The sequence below is a fragment of the Ambystoma mexicanum genome, chromosome 7q, assembly GCF_040938575.1.
Source record: "Ambystoma mexicanum isolate Mex_15411 chromosome 7q, UKY_AmexF1_1, whole genome shotgun sequence".
NCBI lineage: Eukaryota > Metazoa > Chordata > Amphibia > Caudata > Ambystomatidae > Ambystoma > Ambystoma mexicanum.
Window position 1 is genome coordinate 530,865,294 of NC_090941.1, and position 18,002 is coordinate 530,883,295.

General features: G+C 49.8%; 1 protein-coding gene across 3 annotated transcripts in view; it reads left to right on the forward strand.

The window, feature by feature from the left end:
- AKAP11 (A-kinase anchoring protein 11) overlaps positions 1-18,002 on the forward strand; it is a 555,220-nt gene that overhangs the window by 162,818 nt on the left and 374,400 nt on the right. For all 3 annotated transcript variants that reach the window (XM_069640774.1, XM_069640773.1, XM_069640772.1), the window contains one exon: positions 14,683-14,817. In XM_069640774.1, the coding sequence (XP_069496875.1) occupies positions 14,683-14,817 (135 nt within the window). The remainder of the gene's footprint in view (positions 1-14,682; positions 14,818-18,002) is intronic.

The following is an 18,002-nucleotide window of genomic DNA, read 5'->3' on the forward strand; positions in this document are numbered from 1 at the left end:
TTTAGTTTCGGGGGGAATTTGATGCTCATTTACATGTGAAGTATATTAAAGCAGGTTACCTGTGGCGAAATGGGGGAAATTTCCGAGGTAGGTAAAGCAGTACTTCAAAATGGTGGCGTAGTCTGTGGATACAGACACGGACCTGTAATACAGGGAATTGCCTTTAAGAATGTGCTAGTCATGTTTAAATGATTGGCAAAAATAAATACAGGCCGATTCATGGAATTAATGTGCGCTGAAAATGTCTGCGCAAGCGTGCGAATCGCAGCGCAAGTGCGAAAATCGCAGCGAAACCCACGCACAGTGATTCATGGAAGACCGTGCGCGTGTAAATCCATGGATGTGCGCCAAAATCCTGCGTGGCGCACGCTGGCGCACACGTCTTCAAACAGCGTGCGCTACGCGCACAGCGAAAGCGCACATAGCGCAGCGCACACAACAAAAGTAGGCGTAACACGGGGCGTAACACGCGGAATGGGGAACAACGCGTGAAAATGTGGGCGTCACGGGGGAAGTACAGGAGGCAAATGTGCGTAACACCCACACGCGCGCCTACAACACGTATTCATGGAATCGAACAGGGCTAATGTGTGCGCCAAAAAAGACGCGCTAATCCGGAAACACGTACGCCAGCAGGAAGCAGGCGTACGTGGGCCCGCGCAGCATAAAAGTGCACGCAAACAGCAAACAAGCTCAGACGCTAAGATGAATATGCTGTTCCTTGCAGCAGTGGTCGTGGGATACCGCAGGAGGAGGAGGAGGAGGATAGTCAGGCCCAGAATTTTTACCCCCAGAACCAGCCTTTTTGGGATGCCTGATGACCAGGTGTATGGGAGGTACAGGTTTCCACCTCACATAATACTCGACCTGGTGAGTGAGTGGGAGGATGACCTCACATCACCCACCCTGTGCTCCCAAGCACTGAGCCCCCTGGAAAAGGTGCTTAATGTACTGCACTTCTCTGCCACTGGATCATTTCAGCGGACAAGTGCAATAGTGGGGGGGTGTCACAGGCCACGCAGTCACTCTGCCTACTCCAGGTGATGGTCATCATGACTGCACGCCCATCAGTCCGCAGGCACATATTCCTGCCCAGAACACCTGCAGAAAGGCAGGCTACCGTCCAGGATTTCTACGGGTTGGCACAATTCCCCAAAGTGCTAGGTGCCATTGATTGCACCTTTGTGGCTCTACGTCCTACCCAGGGCTATGGAGCACATCTATAGAAACCACAAGCACTGGCATTCCATCAACATGCAGGTAGTATGTGATGCCAAGAGAATCATCACCTCAGTATATGCCAACTATCCAGGGTCCACCCATGACAGTTCCATTTACAGAATGTCGACCCTAAACCAGGACCTAGAAGCTGGGCGGCATGGTGATACATGGCTGCTTGGTGAGCATAAATGCCACTGCACATGCATGCATGTCAGATACTGAGTAATGTCACAATCCCACTAATGATACCCATCACCACCTCCCCAGGGGACAGTGCCTACCCTCTGAGCACCCACATGATGAAGCCAATTCGGAACCCCACCACACCACCCGAGGTAAGATACAAAACAGCCCATATTGCAACCCGAGGAATAGTGGAGCGCACATTCGGAGTGCTCAAGTCATGCTTTCGCTCCCTTGACCGCTCTGGTGGGCAGCTGCTTTACGCTCCCCCAGTAGTGTGCAGGATCATAGTGGCAGCATGTGTCCTGCACAACGTTGCAACACACCGGGGCCTCCGGGTGGACATGGTAGTGCCCCCACATCCCCAACCACATGCACGGCCGCTGCGCATGGGAGGGGAAAGGGCACGTGGTGAGGCAGCCCGTACGCAGCTGGTGGCTAATTACTTCACCTAAAATCACACCCCTGTGGAGTGCACACAGCCCTGGCACGTACCAGCTGACAATCAATGATGATGACATAAGGGACAGTCAACTCTCACAACCATACAAGCCTGAGATTGGTCACCTGGAAGTGTTAAATTGTGTGCATCCCTACCTACCGAAACACCACCAATGCTGTGTCATTATAAGATATACATCTATGCTGCTAAATTGATTACCCCTTTGCAAAATACAACATGAAAACAGCGCCATGTCACCCAACCCCTCCCCAGCTCCGCCACCCAACACACCATGGCATGTCATGTAATGTGAAAGCAAACAAAGCAATAAACAAGACCTGACACAAGTGTCACAAAGTGCACTGTCCCAAATGGAAACTGCCCACAGACAATATGCTCTCAGTAATCAATAACAGACAGCACACATGAACAAATACCACCAACACAATACAGCAACACACCATGAAACATTGCAAAAACTTGACAGTACTAAGTCAAAGTAGTGGTAGTCTTACAACCTGAATAAGCCAGCACATCGACACCTTCCAACTGTAGAGTGTTGCTGACACGCAAATGTATCAGTGTACTGCATTCAACATGAACTCCATCTGCAAAGGAGACGGCCTTGTGAAGACATGAGGAAGGAACCTGCAAATTAGGAGGAAGACATGGATGTACAAGCACTTATCAATACACCATGCAGTGTACAATAGAACAATACCCTCTAGGGATGTCCACACAGTATTGACTACAGACAGCCCACACAGCTCATGGGAGCCCAATGTCACTGTGTAAGTCACTGTCACTTGGTCACACCCTTTGCAAGCCCATGGAAACGGGAAGCAGGGGGGGTGTGTGTGTCACGAACCCAAGCATCTAACCCAAACTTGGGACAAGCCTGCATGTGCCCAGCCGGAATACAGTGGATGCCCACGGGAGCCACACAAGGCAACACACTGTAAACAAATTAAAAATAAAATAAAAAAATGGCCATGTGGGGGACCGGGAGGGGAGGCCACTCAGGAGGTTCAAAGACAGGGTGCACACCAACACCCACCTGCGTGGATGTTGCGGAAAAAAAAAATACCTCCATGGGGTCATGGTCTGTACGGCTTTGCCATTGTGGGAGAACTGCTGTCGCTCTCTTCACCCTCTGCTGCAACATCAGGAGATGGTGGTACTATGGGAGGCAGCCCACGCAAAGCCCTGGTATGGTCCTCCATGGCAGCAAGCATGCGGGTCTGGAAGGTCTGATTCTGGAGGATTAAAGTGCGGAGATCCCCATGCAGCACCTCACGGGTTGCCTGCACTTCTGCATGCATGGCCTCGCGTGATGCCCGGATCTCCTCACGTGTTGCCTGCAGCTCAGCTGAGAGCGAACGTGTGAGCTGCTCCAGCTGCTGTTCTGCCCTAACATTTCGGGAAGCCTCAAGTTCAAGCAGACTCTGCCTGAGGTTATGGAGTTCTACCCTAAGGGCTTCCCTGTGGCCCTGTGACTCTATTGATATGGATTCGTGCAGAGTGTCCAGTGCCGCCCGTCGGTCCCTGTTGGACACCAAAATGTCTTCCCTGTGTGATTGGCAAATGGAGTCTGTTGCCTGCTGTTGTTGCTCCATCTGCCTTTCAGGGGGGATAATGTAAGTGGCCACGCTCTCCATTGCCTGAGCCATCATTTCTACTGATGCTGCCTGTTGGGTTGCCATACCGTACATGGAGTTTTCCCATACAGTATTGCCTGGTGGCGCACGGCCACCGCGTCGGCGGCCACCACACCTGTTCGGGGCAAGGCGATCTGCACCTTGCTGTGCTGGCACTGCCTGAGGCTGCAGGACTGCATTCCCCCTCTGATCTGCTGGTCCAGGAACAGGATCAGATGCTGTGGAGTGTGACCCTGCATCCGTAACCGCCAAAGGCGGACCTACCAACACTTACATCCCCATAGAGGGTTCTACCCCTGGTGCAGGTGGGTTGGACAGAACAGAATCCCTGCCAGAAGCACTGACCTGCGACAGCACATAAGTCTCATCATCCGACTCAGCACCTGAATAGCGGTCTGGGGAGCTGCACCCAGAGACACCCCTCGACAGTATGATCTGCAGTACCAAAGTGTTTTTACCCACCACCACACCACGTCCCCCACTGGTGCTTGGTCGTGGCTGAGAATCCTCCTGGGTCTGCACCATCTCCTGAACCTCACCAGCATCAAGTGCGTTGTCACCTGCAAAAACATGAAATACAAGAAATGGAAACAGGCATAAGCACACACGTAGGCCTGACAAGACCGAGATCCTGTACATGGTTTACACATGTCCCACATGACTATAACCCTGGCATGCATGCACTGTCAATGAGTTTGAAGGGGAGTCAAAAAGGCAGACAATGAGGACACCAAGATGGAAAAGCAACACATTCACAGCATGTTGTGTAGCACTGGCATCACACATCAGCCTGTGAGTGGCATGTCCAATACACATACATGACACATGCCAGCACACAGATGTCATGTAGCATAGCCATGGTAAATTAGACAATTACAGCGATATGTCAGTGAATGAGTACTGTCACACATCCATGTCACATGGACATGATGAGAAGATTAATGCAGAATAGTGTTGCAAAATATGCATGTGCCACACACTGCAACACATCCAGTGTACAATAATACAGTGATTGTAGGCAGATGTACACATCAATGGTTGGTCCAATCATGTTCCACATGCAAACAGGCCCTAAAAATAAATTTCAGCAGTCCAATACTCACTCGCCCTAAATGGTCTAATCATTCACATAACCAGGTAACTAATGTGGCACAATGTGGGGTGTAAACACTGACAGAAGCATGTCACATATGTGGCATTAGGGATTAAAAAAGCATATGAAAAATGGGATGATCTAAACAATCAGCCTGAATGAACACAGAAAAAATCAGAACAATGTTGTTGCAAGATGATAGTTCAAAGGCAAAAGCAGTAATGTGGGGCTAATTGCCTACTGTGGGCAGAAGGGATACTGTCATACCCAAATCAAAGGCTTGTGAATGTGTTGGAGGAAGCACATGGGTGACCCATAATACTCAGGATTACACACCCTCACCTGGCACTCAATCAGAACCCGTCACCCTAACAACATACACATGGATTACACACACATGCATGGACACTCACCGGACAAAGCGTCGTAATCAGGTAGGTCTCCCACGCCTTGGATCTGTTCCTCTGTGACGAAGGTCCCTGCAACAGACTCATGTTCAGTGAGTTTGTTGTCCTCTGGTGGAGACCCAAGGCCAGTCACCAGAGTAGCGGCATGATTAGAGGCCAGCTTGTTCTTTGCTCTGCGTTTCAGGTCATTCCACCGCTTGTAGCAATCATAACTGTGCGCCTCACAAATCCAAGGGCACTTATGCGGTCCGCGATGGTCTGCCAGTGTGCCCTACGTTGACCAGGTGTGGTCTTGCACCCTGCAGTCACCACCATTTCGCGGATATGTGCCGACACATAGGCCACAAGTGCATAAAGTTCGGCGTCATTAAAGCTAGACTTCCTTGATGTGCCGGAGTGTGTAGCCGTGTCTGGGGTCTCAGCCTGTAGTGCCAGAGCACCCTTCCTCCTCTTTTTCAAAGGTGGAGCGGAGTCTGAGTGGCTTACGCCACTCTGGTCAGTAGGGGCAGAAGCGCCGGTGGACTGGGTACTAGGAGTGTGCAAATGCACAATGACCATAGGTCTTGGTGCAGGCATTGGCTGAAGTGTGATGTTGGCAGGGGCAACGTCGGTTTGATGGACCTGGACCGACACTGTCCCGGCTGGGAGACTAAGAGCTGGGGTGGATAGAGCTGCAGCTGCCCCTGCAGCCTCCCCACCCTGCCTACTTGGGGCAGCAGATGACATTGCTGCCCCAGATCCACATGGCCTGGTGACACCAAATTGCACCACCACAGGTGGCTTAGACTTGCTGACCTGGAAGTCAGCCTGGGAGTCATCCTGTGCCAGTTCAGGTGCCACATTGAGCTGGTCCAACAAGGGCTGAGCTGGGATGGCGTCAGCTACGTTTCCCACAACCATGGGGGGGGCATGGGTGTCCCTGATTGGTCCTCCAGACATGGGGGTCTAGGGGCACCCTGCAAATCCTGGCCACGTCCCCTACCGTGCCCACCACGCCTGCCTTTTGGAGGTCCGCCACCTTTGCCTCCCTTACCACTTGGTCGCCTCCCAACCATGGCGCTGATGTTGTGGTGTGTATGGGAGTAGCAGTAAACGATTGTCCTGGGCAATTGGGGGTTAAAGGTTAGGGTACTAGATGGAAATTGTACCCTGGTGCTCTAGCAAGGCTGTCTGTGACCCCTGAGGGAAGATGACGGGTCACGCAACGCACAGGCACCCCGAAAACAAAAAATAACGTGCACGCAACCCCTCGTAGACTACGTGCGTGGAAAAATAAACCGGCACTACGCTGTGGCACCCAGGAACACAAAAATAAGCGTACGCGTGTTACACGCAGCCTACAATGACCTCTGAAGGGGTACGCGACACACAGGGCAAGCACAGTTGGTAAATACGTGTGCGACTCACCATCTGTCTGGAAAAAGAACGTGAAAAAGACACGCGTGTGCGCGTTGGCAACACCCCTGTCAAAAGAAGAATTGTACGCTGTCTGAGGAGACAGGACAAAAGAAGTGAATGCTGTTTGAGGAAACGGGCCCAACAAAAAAAATGAATGCTGTCAGAGGTAACATGGAGTACGAAATTGAAACGCTGTGAAGTAATCACGCGTGAACCGACAAGAAGTACAGAATTCACCCACTCGCTCTCCACGAAAAGCACGTACAAGGATATGGGGTCCTACACGTACCCTTTAAAGCGGCCCACACGTACAACATCACTTACGCGTGTACGCCCTAAGGCCCTTTCCTCCAATTACACGAGCTGACACTCGGACGTGCAGTTTTTGGACACGTACGATGAACATGCACCCGTGTTGAGGGAAACGCCCGCGCTTGTCACGTCACATACGCGTAGGCCCTTTCCTTGGATTACACGCATTCACACGCAGACGTGCAGTTTTTTCACGTGCCATGAGCCACTATGCCCACGTCACGAGGGAAACGTCCGCGCGCATCACGTCACAGACGCGCTTACACGCTAAGTGCCTTTCCTCGAATTACACGCAGACCTGCAAGATTTTCACGTGCCAAATCACTCCGTATCAAGCTGGCCATGCCAAAACACACAGACGACCACGCTCCTGCCCAGAAGGCCGAATTACTGCCCCCCAGATCCCTGAGCACGCTCCCACCTGCCATCTGCTGCTGCCTCCCTGCCTGCTGCCCACGTGCCCTGCTATTTGCTGCCTGCACATCATCCATCTGCAGGGGTGCAGTTGTTGTGACGACCCCTGCTGGAACTGAAGACTCCCGACTGGGATACCATCGCTCCACAGCCCAGCCCCAGGACCCAGTTGCCCACCCAATACCTGTCTCTGGGGTTGCCATGTCGGGCACACCACCATCTGGCACCACTGGCAACCCCCAGCCAGAGAGGCAGAGGGTCACCAGCTTCAGTGCCAGGGAAGTTGGTGTCCTGGTGGACCAAGTCCTGGGGCAGTATGATGCCCTCTTTGGAAGTTCTTGCGCCGACTATGAAGGACGGACCAGGATCTTGATGGACATCGTGACTGCCATCAACGAGGAGGGGGTGGCAGTCCGCGACATCAAACATGTCAAGACGCGCTGGGAGGACTTCAGGTGCAGGACCCTCGACAAGGCCCGGCGCTTCTGAAGGCAGCGGATGCCAAGGGGCACCGGGGCCACCTGTCCGACCACCAAATCAGGGTCCCGGAACGCATATGCCCAGCACTCCACGTCCAGGTCCTTGAGAGGGAGACCCGCCTGGAGTCGAGCGGTAAGTGTACATGCATACTGATTGGATGCTGGTGTGTCATGGTGTGCCTGTAGTGTGCAGGTTGCACATTTGTTTTTGTAGGGCCATGTATGGATGTGTATGTACAGGGGCGTGAGGCTGACACATGCAAGTCCTCTCATGTGTGAGACACATGGATGGTGTATGTGTGGGTAAGCATGCAGGCCAAATGCAGATGTGGGAGCACACATGTTTGAATTACTGTGTATGTACATTGGCATGGTTGTGGTGTCACACATGGATGTTGGTTCCAGCTGCATGTATCTGCACTGTGTACATGTGCATGTGTGTGTATTTGACAAGTGTGCAACTGTGATGCAACATGGATGCATGTGGCACTGACATGTAGAAGGCTGAATGCCAGATGTGACATGGATGGCGATCTCATCACTCTGACAGTTGGTGGACATGCACACATGCATGTAAGTTTGTTGGTGTGTGTGCATGTGTTGTGTACTCCCCGTGTTTAATGTGGCGTCAGGCTCACCTTCGGATGCTGATGCTGTTGTATGTGTATGGATGGTGCTGGCAGGTGCAATATTGCTGTGGAATTGCTCATGTGTGTGAGTAGAAATGACATGTGTGTTAGGGAGTGTGATGCGATGTCTGAAGTTTGACACTGCCACTCATGTACAACTGTCATGTGTGTTTCAGTCCATTGTACAGTGCCCTGATGCCTGTGTTCTATCTCTCCCTGTCTGCAGCTTCAACTGATGAAGAGGGCGGAGAGGGTGCTGTGGAGCAAAGCGGCAGAGATCGCACCACCAGCCGGAGACGCAAGGCCCGGATCCCATCCCAGATTGTCATCTCTTCGGGGAGTGAGGAGTCTGGTGCCGCGTCCCAGGCCGCAGCTGCCAAGGGTAGGTCCAAGACGCGGAGGTTGGAGATGGACTCCTCGGCAGCAAAAGGGGCAGCTGAGACCCCACAGGGTCCGACAGAGGAAGATGGCATGGAGTCATCCAGGTTGGTGGGGGGTTTGGAGGAGGAGGAGGAGGCCGTGGAAGGGACACACACGGGGAGGTGGGGGATTCCACTGGTGCCAGTGGTGCAGTGCAGGGGCAGGGACAGGAGGCAGCACAGGCCTCCACAGAGGTGCCTGTGTGTAATCCTGTCCCTGATCCTGTGACTGCATCATCCGGCCCCAGCAGGGATGCCTACGTCCAGACCCGTTTTCAGGGAGGGGATGGGCGCACAACAACTGCCCTTCCTCTCCCTGCGGACGTGACTATCCGGGACCGTGTTGAGCCTGTCCTGACTGGGATAGCGTTGCGTCAACGGGGCATGCAAGTTGACCTGCAGTGTTTTCGTGAAGACATTGCACGTCATCTCGGATGCCTCTTTGACTGCGTTGACCTACTGGGACGGGTCACCAGTGCTGGATTCCTCTGCGTGCTGGTCCTTCTTGCGACCCCCCCTCCTCACCTGAACCCCCTACGCGCCAGTCGTCCTCCATGCCATCTGCCCACCCATGTAGCACCTGGGTACCCTGTGGAGCTGCCTCTCACACAGCGGCCAGGCTGGTGGAGGACACATCCCTGCCACAGTCGGGAGTCAGACGTCCAGCAGGGGTGGCCACCACGACAACTGCACCCCAGCCAGAGGAGGACGTGCAGGCAGCAAGAGCCAAGGCGCAGGCACAGGCACAGTAGCAGCAGCAACATGGTGGGAGCAATGATGGCTCGGGGCCTTCAACATCGGAGGGGCAGGCATCGGCCAGAGGGCAGGAGAACCCAGGATGGCAAGTGTCTTCCATGTGGCAGCGGTTGGGCCACGCCATAGATGCGGAGCGGCAGCGGGCGGAAGAGGCACGGCTCACAATGGTCAGGGCGGAGAACTCCATGCGGAGGGCACTGAGGCGGGCCGAGTGCCTCGGGGCAATTCACAGGGAGTTGGAGGCCAACATGTCATCGTCCCTGCGAACCCTCGGGGCCTTGGAAGGGGACCGCCTCCCCAGGACATTGAGCGGGAGTTCGATGATGCTCTGGCCCGAGACATCCAAAAGTGAGCCGTCGGACTAGCCCGCTGCCATTGTAAATAGTTAGTTGGTTAGTTAGTGTTAGGTTTCATTTTGGTTTTCTTTTTTTTTTTGGGGTGCTTGGACAATACCCCACATTTTTGTATATAGTTCTTCATTAGTTAGTGTATTTTTGTAGGTTTCATTTGGACAGTTGGGCTCATGGACCCAGGATTTCATCCTTGTAAATAGTTGGAGTGTGGATTTATCGGCATTTTCTTTTTTGGTTTTTCCATGGAGCAATGGATTTAACTTTTTTCGTTTCTGTTTGGATTTGCTTTGTTGGAAGGAGACTTTGGAGACATTTTTGATTTCATATATTTTGGATTCTGATTTCCTTTTTTTCATTATGTGACATTCTGCATTGTTTTCCTTATGTCCATTGTTTGGTATTTGATTTTCTTTCACCACATTTTTTGTTCAATACATTTGTTCCCGTACTTCAATGTGTGGTATTCTCTAATTGGTTTCATGCATGTCACGATGTGGGTTTTCACATTCACTCGCACCCATTGTGTGTGTGTGTGATGGACATGTGTTGATGTACATCCATGCCATTTGGGTTGTTTCATGTAATGTGCATTTCAATGTGGGGTTATGCTTGGTTGGTTATTTGGGCAGGGGTGGCGTGCCGTGGGATTTTGGTGGCCATGAGGGCCATGATTGTGGGTCATGTTGACATGTTGGGGGGGGGGGGGGAATGAGTGGGGGCCTGCTGGCAGGTGGCCCTCACTGCTGGGGGTTGGGGGTGCAGGGGGACATGTGTGGGGGCCTGCTGGCAGGTGGCCCTCACTGCTGGGGGTGGGGGTGCAGGTAGACATGAGTTGGTGATCATATTGCAAGGTGACATGTGGCTTGGCTAGGGGGCATGCCCATGGTGGATGGGCTGCCTGCGGGACATGACCAGGGGTGCAGGGTAGTCCCCTGTGGTGTGGGCTGCCTGCAGGGGCAGTGGAGGGTGTAGAGGGAAGACCTGGGAGGACCCACACTGCCAATTCATGTGTAGGACTCCCCGCGCACCGCTGAAATACACGTACCCCACTCGCACAGGGCCTATTGCGTGTGAGACTTCACGCTAAACCCCGAAATACACGTACCCCGCTCGCACAGGGCCAATCGCGTGTGAAACTTCACGCGCACCCCTGAAATACACGTACCCCGCTCGCACAGGGCCAATCGCGTTTGAAACGTCCCGCGAACCCCAGTAATACACGTACCCCGCTCGCACAGGGCCAAGCGCGTGTGACACTTCCCGCGAACCCCAGTAATACACGTACCCCGCTCGCACAGGACCAATCGCGTGTGAAGCTTTGCGCGATCCCCAGTAATACACGTACCCCGCTAGCACAGGGCCAATCGCGTGTGAAACTTCCCGCGCAGCGGGGTACGTGTATTCGGAGGGGTGCGCGGGGAGTTTTACAGGCGTTTTCGAGGTTTTGAACCTGTGCGCCATGTATGGGATTTGTGCGCTGTACATGGCGCACGGGGAGGGGTTGAGGGCGTAACTGGCGCTGCTGCAGGGTTGATGCGCCACGGCTGGTTTTGGATGTTAAAATCCATGAATACGCTGTGCGCGGAAATGGATTTTAGCGCACGCGGCTGGCGCAGAAGGTTGCACGCGGACACTGTGGGCCAGCCGCATGCGCCACTTGTGCGCTGAATTCTATGAATTACCCTGATAATGCGCTGTGCATATTGAGTAATTGCTGTAGATTTCTTCTCGCTAGAAATTGCCTACATAATGATTTTTTACACCCTGGTCTTAGCTCACCTTAGTTAGTTGAAACACTGTATCTTCGCTCGTATTGTGGTGGAGAGGACCCCCTTTCAGTGGCTGTTTAGACCATCTGCGCGTGGTGAAAGAAGTAAGTCTAGCGTTCGTGTTTATGGGACAAATTAATCCGACCTCGCAGCCGTGTCAGAAAGAAAAGCGGTTGCTAGGAAACAGCTGTGTGATAAACGACACATTGTCTGTTTGGAACGTCTGTACGCTCGTTCCAGAGATTTATGGGACATGTAGTGTGGAGCTGATTACACTCTTCTGTGTTGTTCGCAAAAGTATGTATGGTGCAGGCATATAGAGATACCCATGTATTACGAGCCATGTGCAAGAATGAAACTCTTGCTCACAAAGTGCACCTTTCACATACAATTGGATTTAAAATATGATTCAAAATATGAGATGCCAGCTTTCAGCTAATCACATAGTTTGATGCTCGATGGTGCAGGGTTGTGATGCTAATCAATTATTAGTTATTTTTTATGGTGGTAGCCATCATTCCACAATTTTGTCACAATTTTAGTTACTTCAATTATATTATTTATATAACAATTGTGCTATGTTTATAGCATTCCATCTGACCACGCATGAGTGATATTAGGAGAAAAGTTAAAATGGTAATGCCAAAATAAGGCAAAAAGAGTCGAGCAGTAGGAAAATAGAAAAAGGAAGAGTAGAATGTTAGGAATGTTTCTAATCTAGAGGAATCTCCTTAGAGGTATGTTATGTATTTCAAAGTGTGTCCAAATTGGGAAAATAAAGGTTTAATTGTAAACATTATTTAATGTAGCCATCGTACCCATTGGTTTACAAGTGATCTCATTGCAAACTGCGCCTGGTCATCTGATCATAAGAGGGTCATACTTTAGCTATGTGGACATCTGTGGTATTTATAAAAACTTGTTTAATGAGAATTCTTCATTCATGCCTCTTGGTTCCAGGGATTCCAATTTGTGGATCCAAAACATTTCTCTGCGAGCTAGGATTTGTTGCAGGTTGCTTCCTCTCGCCGGTCTGATTATCAGTTCCAGAACAACAAATCTTAGTTGCAAAATAGTGCGTTGTTTTATCAAGAAATGTCTGGATACTGGAGATTTTGTGTTTTGTGTTCGGATGTTTGATTTGTGTTCCGAGATTCTATCCTTGACTCTCCTCGTGGTTTGCCCTACATAGTATTGTCCACATGGGCAGATAGGGCATAAATTGCCCATTTGCTGTCGCATGTTGCATAATCACGAAGTGCAATTTTTTGCCACGTGTGTGGATGTCTGATGAGGTTTCCCTTCTGAACATTATTACAATGACAGCAGTTTAAGCATGGGAATGTTCCTTTTTTGGGTTTGGGTTTGGGTTTTGCGTGGAAGAATTTTTTAGTTTTCTCTACTTTTTCGGCTTTCACTAGTGCATCTCTCAAATTCCGGCCCCTACTGTAGGCCATCGGGGGTTGGTTGTGGAACAATCTGCGAAGTTGTGAGTCCAATCTTGTGATTTTCCAGTTTTTCATGACGATCCTTTTAATTTGCAAACTTTGTCTTGAAAATTGAGACGAGTAAATTAGTGGAAATTGATCTTTCTGAGCCTTGTAGCCTGGTTGCAATAATTCTGTCCTTATTTTTGTTCTGACTTTCGCTACTGCTTGGAGTAGGGTCTCCTCTGGAAAGCCTCTGTCTTTGAAGCGTTTTATATGTTCTTCCTCTGCTTTTCTATAGGATTCCTCTTCAGACACAATCCGTCTGATTCTCAACAATTGGCTCAATGGGAGATTGTTTTTAAGGTGTTGCGGGTGGTGGCTTGTGTAGAAAAGGCTGTTATTTACATCAGTAGGCTTCCTATAGATAGTGGTCTCCTGTCGGTTGTTTTTCAGGGTCACTTTGACATCAAGAAAGTGGACTTCAAGGGTGAATTTAATCTTTGCATTGCAGTTGTTCAAATCTTCTGTTCTACCTAAAATTGTATCGGATTACCATTTAGAACAGAAAATTGTGCTTCCGGCCTTCTATCCTCCACCTCATCCTGGCAAGGAAGAGGAAGGATTTCATAGACTCGATCCAAGGAGAGCGCTAAGCGTTTATGTTTCAATAATGGCAAAGTGGAGACAGCACAACTAACTTTTCATTGGCTATACAGGACACCAACTTGGTCAGTCAGTTACCAAACAAACTCTATCCAGATGGATCATACTAGCTATTTCAGAGTTCTACAGGCTAGCTGGGAAAGATCCCCCAGAAGGCTTAAGGGCTCATTCCACTAGGGTCATGGCAACTTCCTCTGCCCTTCAGAGGGGAGTTCCGATAAAGGACATCTGCGAGGGAGCTACCTGGTCCACCATCCACACGTTCACAAAACATTGTTTAGACACCTCTAACAATGAGGGAAGATTTGGGAAGGCAGTTCTATGCACCATTCTTGACAAACATGAACCTCTCAAATTTCTCCTCCCTCCTCCAAAAGAACTTAATACTGCTTTGAGAGTCTATCGTAAGAGGAGGAATACGTGGGAGGACACAATCCATTCGAAGTTACTTACTCTGGTAACGGTCTTTCAACTGGATGTTCCTCCCACGTATTCCTCATCGCCCTCCCAACCTACCCAACTGTAGAATTTCCGAGCTTTGGAATTTACTCTCTTTTAAGGTGTGATACATTTAAGGCACTTATCATTGGCAGTAATTCTGCATATTGGTGGCGAAAAAACAGAACTGAAGCCAGCGGGCGCTGCGGGTGATATATGTACTCGATGACGTCAGCCAAGATGGAGGCCCTCGAGGGACATCGGGTCGACTGTCTCGATGCACAGCGCCCTCTGCCGAGAAGAAATATTTTTCAGAAGCCGCTGAAGCTGAAAACGAAAATATCATAAAATGAGGAATAAGTGGGAGGAACATCCAGTCAAAAGAACTTTACCAGGGTTAAGTAACTTGTTCTTCTGCACCGGTGTTCAGTCTTGCAGCCGTGGGCAAATTACATTTTTAGGCCTACAGCTGTCAGGTGCTGACTCTTTGACTATGTAGCTTCCTGCTTGATTTGCTACATGATAGGCTTGCATCTATGTATTAAATGTTCCTCTCTGCATCGTGTGATATTTGTTTGTTGTTTTATTTTTGTTGTTTCTCCCCTTTCCTTCTTTCAGGAGTTAGCTGCAACGTTTGTGGAACTCCCAGATCTTTTGAAGTCGCTTCACCTGTACAAACTGAACGACAATGAAGTGATTTTCCTGAAGGATGCAAAGAAACCCTGGCAACAAACAGATGGTTGCATACATCAGGTGATACCATAACAACCTTCTCCTTTTTGTACTATATGTGTGTACAATGTAAGGCTTAGGAACACTGCGCAGGGAGTGTGTTTATGAAAACTCAAATAGTGTCTTGTTCATGAACTCAGGACATGAGGAATAGCAGATCCCGAAACATTTGCACACCAAGTTTCAGCTCATGCATTTGCAATATGGTATTTGAACATGATTTCATGAATCAGTTTCATAGTTTAAAAAATAATATATTTAGACTGTCCTGGACTAGGCAAACTCCTATTATGATACTAACCTCCTCACCTCTCTGCGCTCCATCCCCAAAAACTATCTTCTAACTAGTAGGTCATGCTAACCTCCTCTACTGCATACCTCTTAGACTGTGCCTTTTGCTTCCACTCTAAAATATGCAAAATCAGAGTTATTCTGATTACTCTCCCGTCCCTCATGCCAACCTTTTTTCTCCCCAACCCCACCCTTAATAGAGCCGGTTCCAGTCTAATGGGTCACCAACCCATGTTATTTTTCCATGGTCCCCACCTAAACACAGACAAACAAATACCTAGTATCTCTTGCTTGTGTTTACTCTTCTCCACGGCTTCAAACCTCTCTTGCATCTATGATCTTCCCTGCTTGGTACAAAATCGCTAATGTTCTACCCTTCCTCAGAAAGCCCTCCACTTGATCCCAAATGACCTGCTAACTATTGGCCTGTCTCTCACCTTACACACTACTCCAAAGTCCTTGCGTGTGTAATATTCAGCCATATTCCATCCTACCTGGAGACCGATTGGACTATGTGGTTGCTTCCTACACCCCAGGTTCTGCAGCAGGCACACTACAGAAAAGGCACGCAATTGTGCCCCAGCTTCGTCACTCTAAACTCTCATCAGTTCTCATGCTGATTAATTTCCCTGCTCCTTTCGCCCTCTACTGTTTACCTTCTGTAACATTGGCATCCATGATTCTTCCCTTCATTAGATGGCTTCATGCCTATCGGGCCAGTCCTTCTCCATCTCATAGAACATTTACACCTCTACCCTCACCCACTCATCCCAGTGGTTATCTGTTCCTGGCCCATATCTCTTCACACTCTACACATCTCTGCAGCAAACTCATCCCTCTGTTTAGCTGCCCCGTCAACCTTTTTGCTGACTAAACCTTTTTCTCCTTTGCTTCCTTCACTCCTGAACGATCGTCCTGTATAACTCTCAGCCACCCACAGCTGGCAAACTCTTAGGTTCTGTGATGAATTCACATGCTGAGGTACAACGGATATGGGCTTTGAGCCCCAGGACTGGGCAATGGGGAAGCATGGCTAGGGCTTGAGGCAGTCACAATGGTGCAAAATGCCTTACAGCCGCCCCGACCGGGGAGTCTTTCCCCGGAACCCCATACCCCCAACAGATGGGAATTTCCACCTCGACCTGCCCTGCTCCCACTGAGGAGCTGCTCTTTTCCCGGGATATGTGGGTAATCATTTGTGAGCCCCAACAGGTACTTTGCAGCCGCACACTGAGAGGAGAGCTCTCTAGTATCTCCCACTAGAAAGTACCTTCAGTTATCCTTCCACATGGGAAAAACAATATTAAGGGCAATAAACCCTGAGAAAATTGGCCCCATGAAAGCTTTGCTTTGATTACAGCACAAGCATGCAATTTTCGGAGAGATCCCACTCCCATTTGTGAATCCACCCACGGAGCAGATCACAGTAACAAGTTCAACTTGAGCGCGTGAGCCCCAGCATGGAACATGAATTGGGGCCTGAAGAGAAACCATTAGCAACACTGGAAATAACAGAGATCAAGCATACACACTCACCCGAGTATGCTGACAGTGCAGGAACATCCTTACTTGCAGCCATGGCCAATGAAGCATTGGGCCGCTCAGGTACCATCATGCCGGTACCCGATTGAATTGTGTTCAGCAGACTATTGATCTAAGCAAAGAAGCAGTTGAGCGTTCAATGTTTCGCAGTAAGCAAAGAAACACCCCTCGGGCCACAAGTGGGGGTGAAAGGCCCCTTTTAAAACTTTGAACTTTAAAACCTGGCAACGCTCACCCTTTGCGGATCGCATGGAAACTCCAGGTTTTCGCAAGACATCAGGTGACTGGCAGACGCAGCGGCCTTAAATATTTCCACACTTAGGGCCTCATTACGACCCAGGCGTTAATGGGTTAACGGCGCCGTAAAAGGCTGCGGCGCCGTTAACCTATTAGCGCCTAATTACGAGGTCCCTTTGCGGGACCCGACCTTAACGGCTGGTGTAGACCAGCCTTTAAAGTAGGGACCCGCAAAGGGACCTTGGTGCTAATTACGGTGCCGCAATTTGCGTCACCATACTTATCTCCTTCCCCATTCCCATTGAGCCCTATGGGGCAAAAATGGGAATGGGGAAGGGCCAAGGAGGAAGGGGGAATTACCGCCCCGCCAACCTTGTAATGGGGTGGTAATTCCCCCTTTCTCCATGGCAGAGTCGGTAACTTACCGGCATGGACCATGGTGCTAATAGCACCATGGTCTTCCGCCAGGGTCGTAATGAGGCCCTTAAAGCGACAGAGTACAAAACTGTATCTTAGTTCATTAAAGTGACAGAGCAATACAAAATGTTTTTGAAAATTAAACCTTCAATAACATTATGCATTTAAAATTACAATCTACCAGTCAGTCTGAAAGTATACTTAGTTTAGGCCAAGCAATAATATTATTTAAAACCTTTTTCTCCAAGGTGATCTTACAACCACATTTTACTGTGTACGTGACTTACTGTAACAAACTATTTTAGCCCACCAACCAGAGGGGTCAGGTCACATGCAGAATTAGATTATTGGAGAATCAAAACACCTGAGTATGAATGAGAACACCAGTCATAGACATGCAGAGGAGGTGGAAGCGTTAGACATGCATTAAGTGCAGTAATACACGCTAACGGGGAAAGGACCCAACATGTAATGCTCTCATTGATACAATTTACATTAAAGCCAGACTATAAAAAGAGGCACATCACTCCAGACCTTGAGGGGCTAAGGACAGAATTCCTGGGAGTTGATTGCAGATCAGTGAAAGGCATAAAAGAAGTATGATGCAAGAGGTGGTCAAGCCAATTAAGGCACACTGTAAAATAGCTGAGAAACAGGAGGTTGTTAGACCAGGTAGGTGTGAGGGGATCAGAAATGTGAGGCAGACAACTTTCTAAATG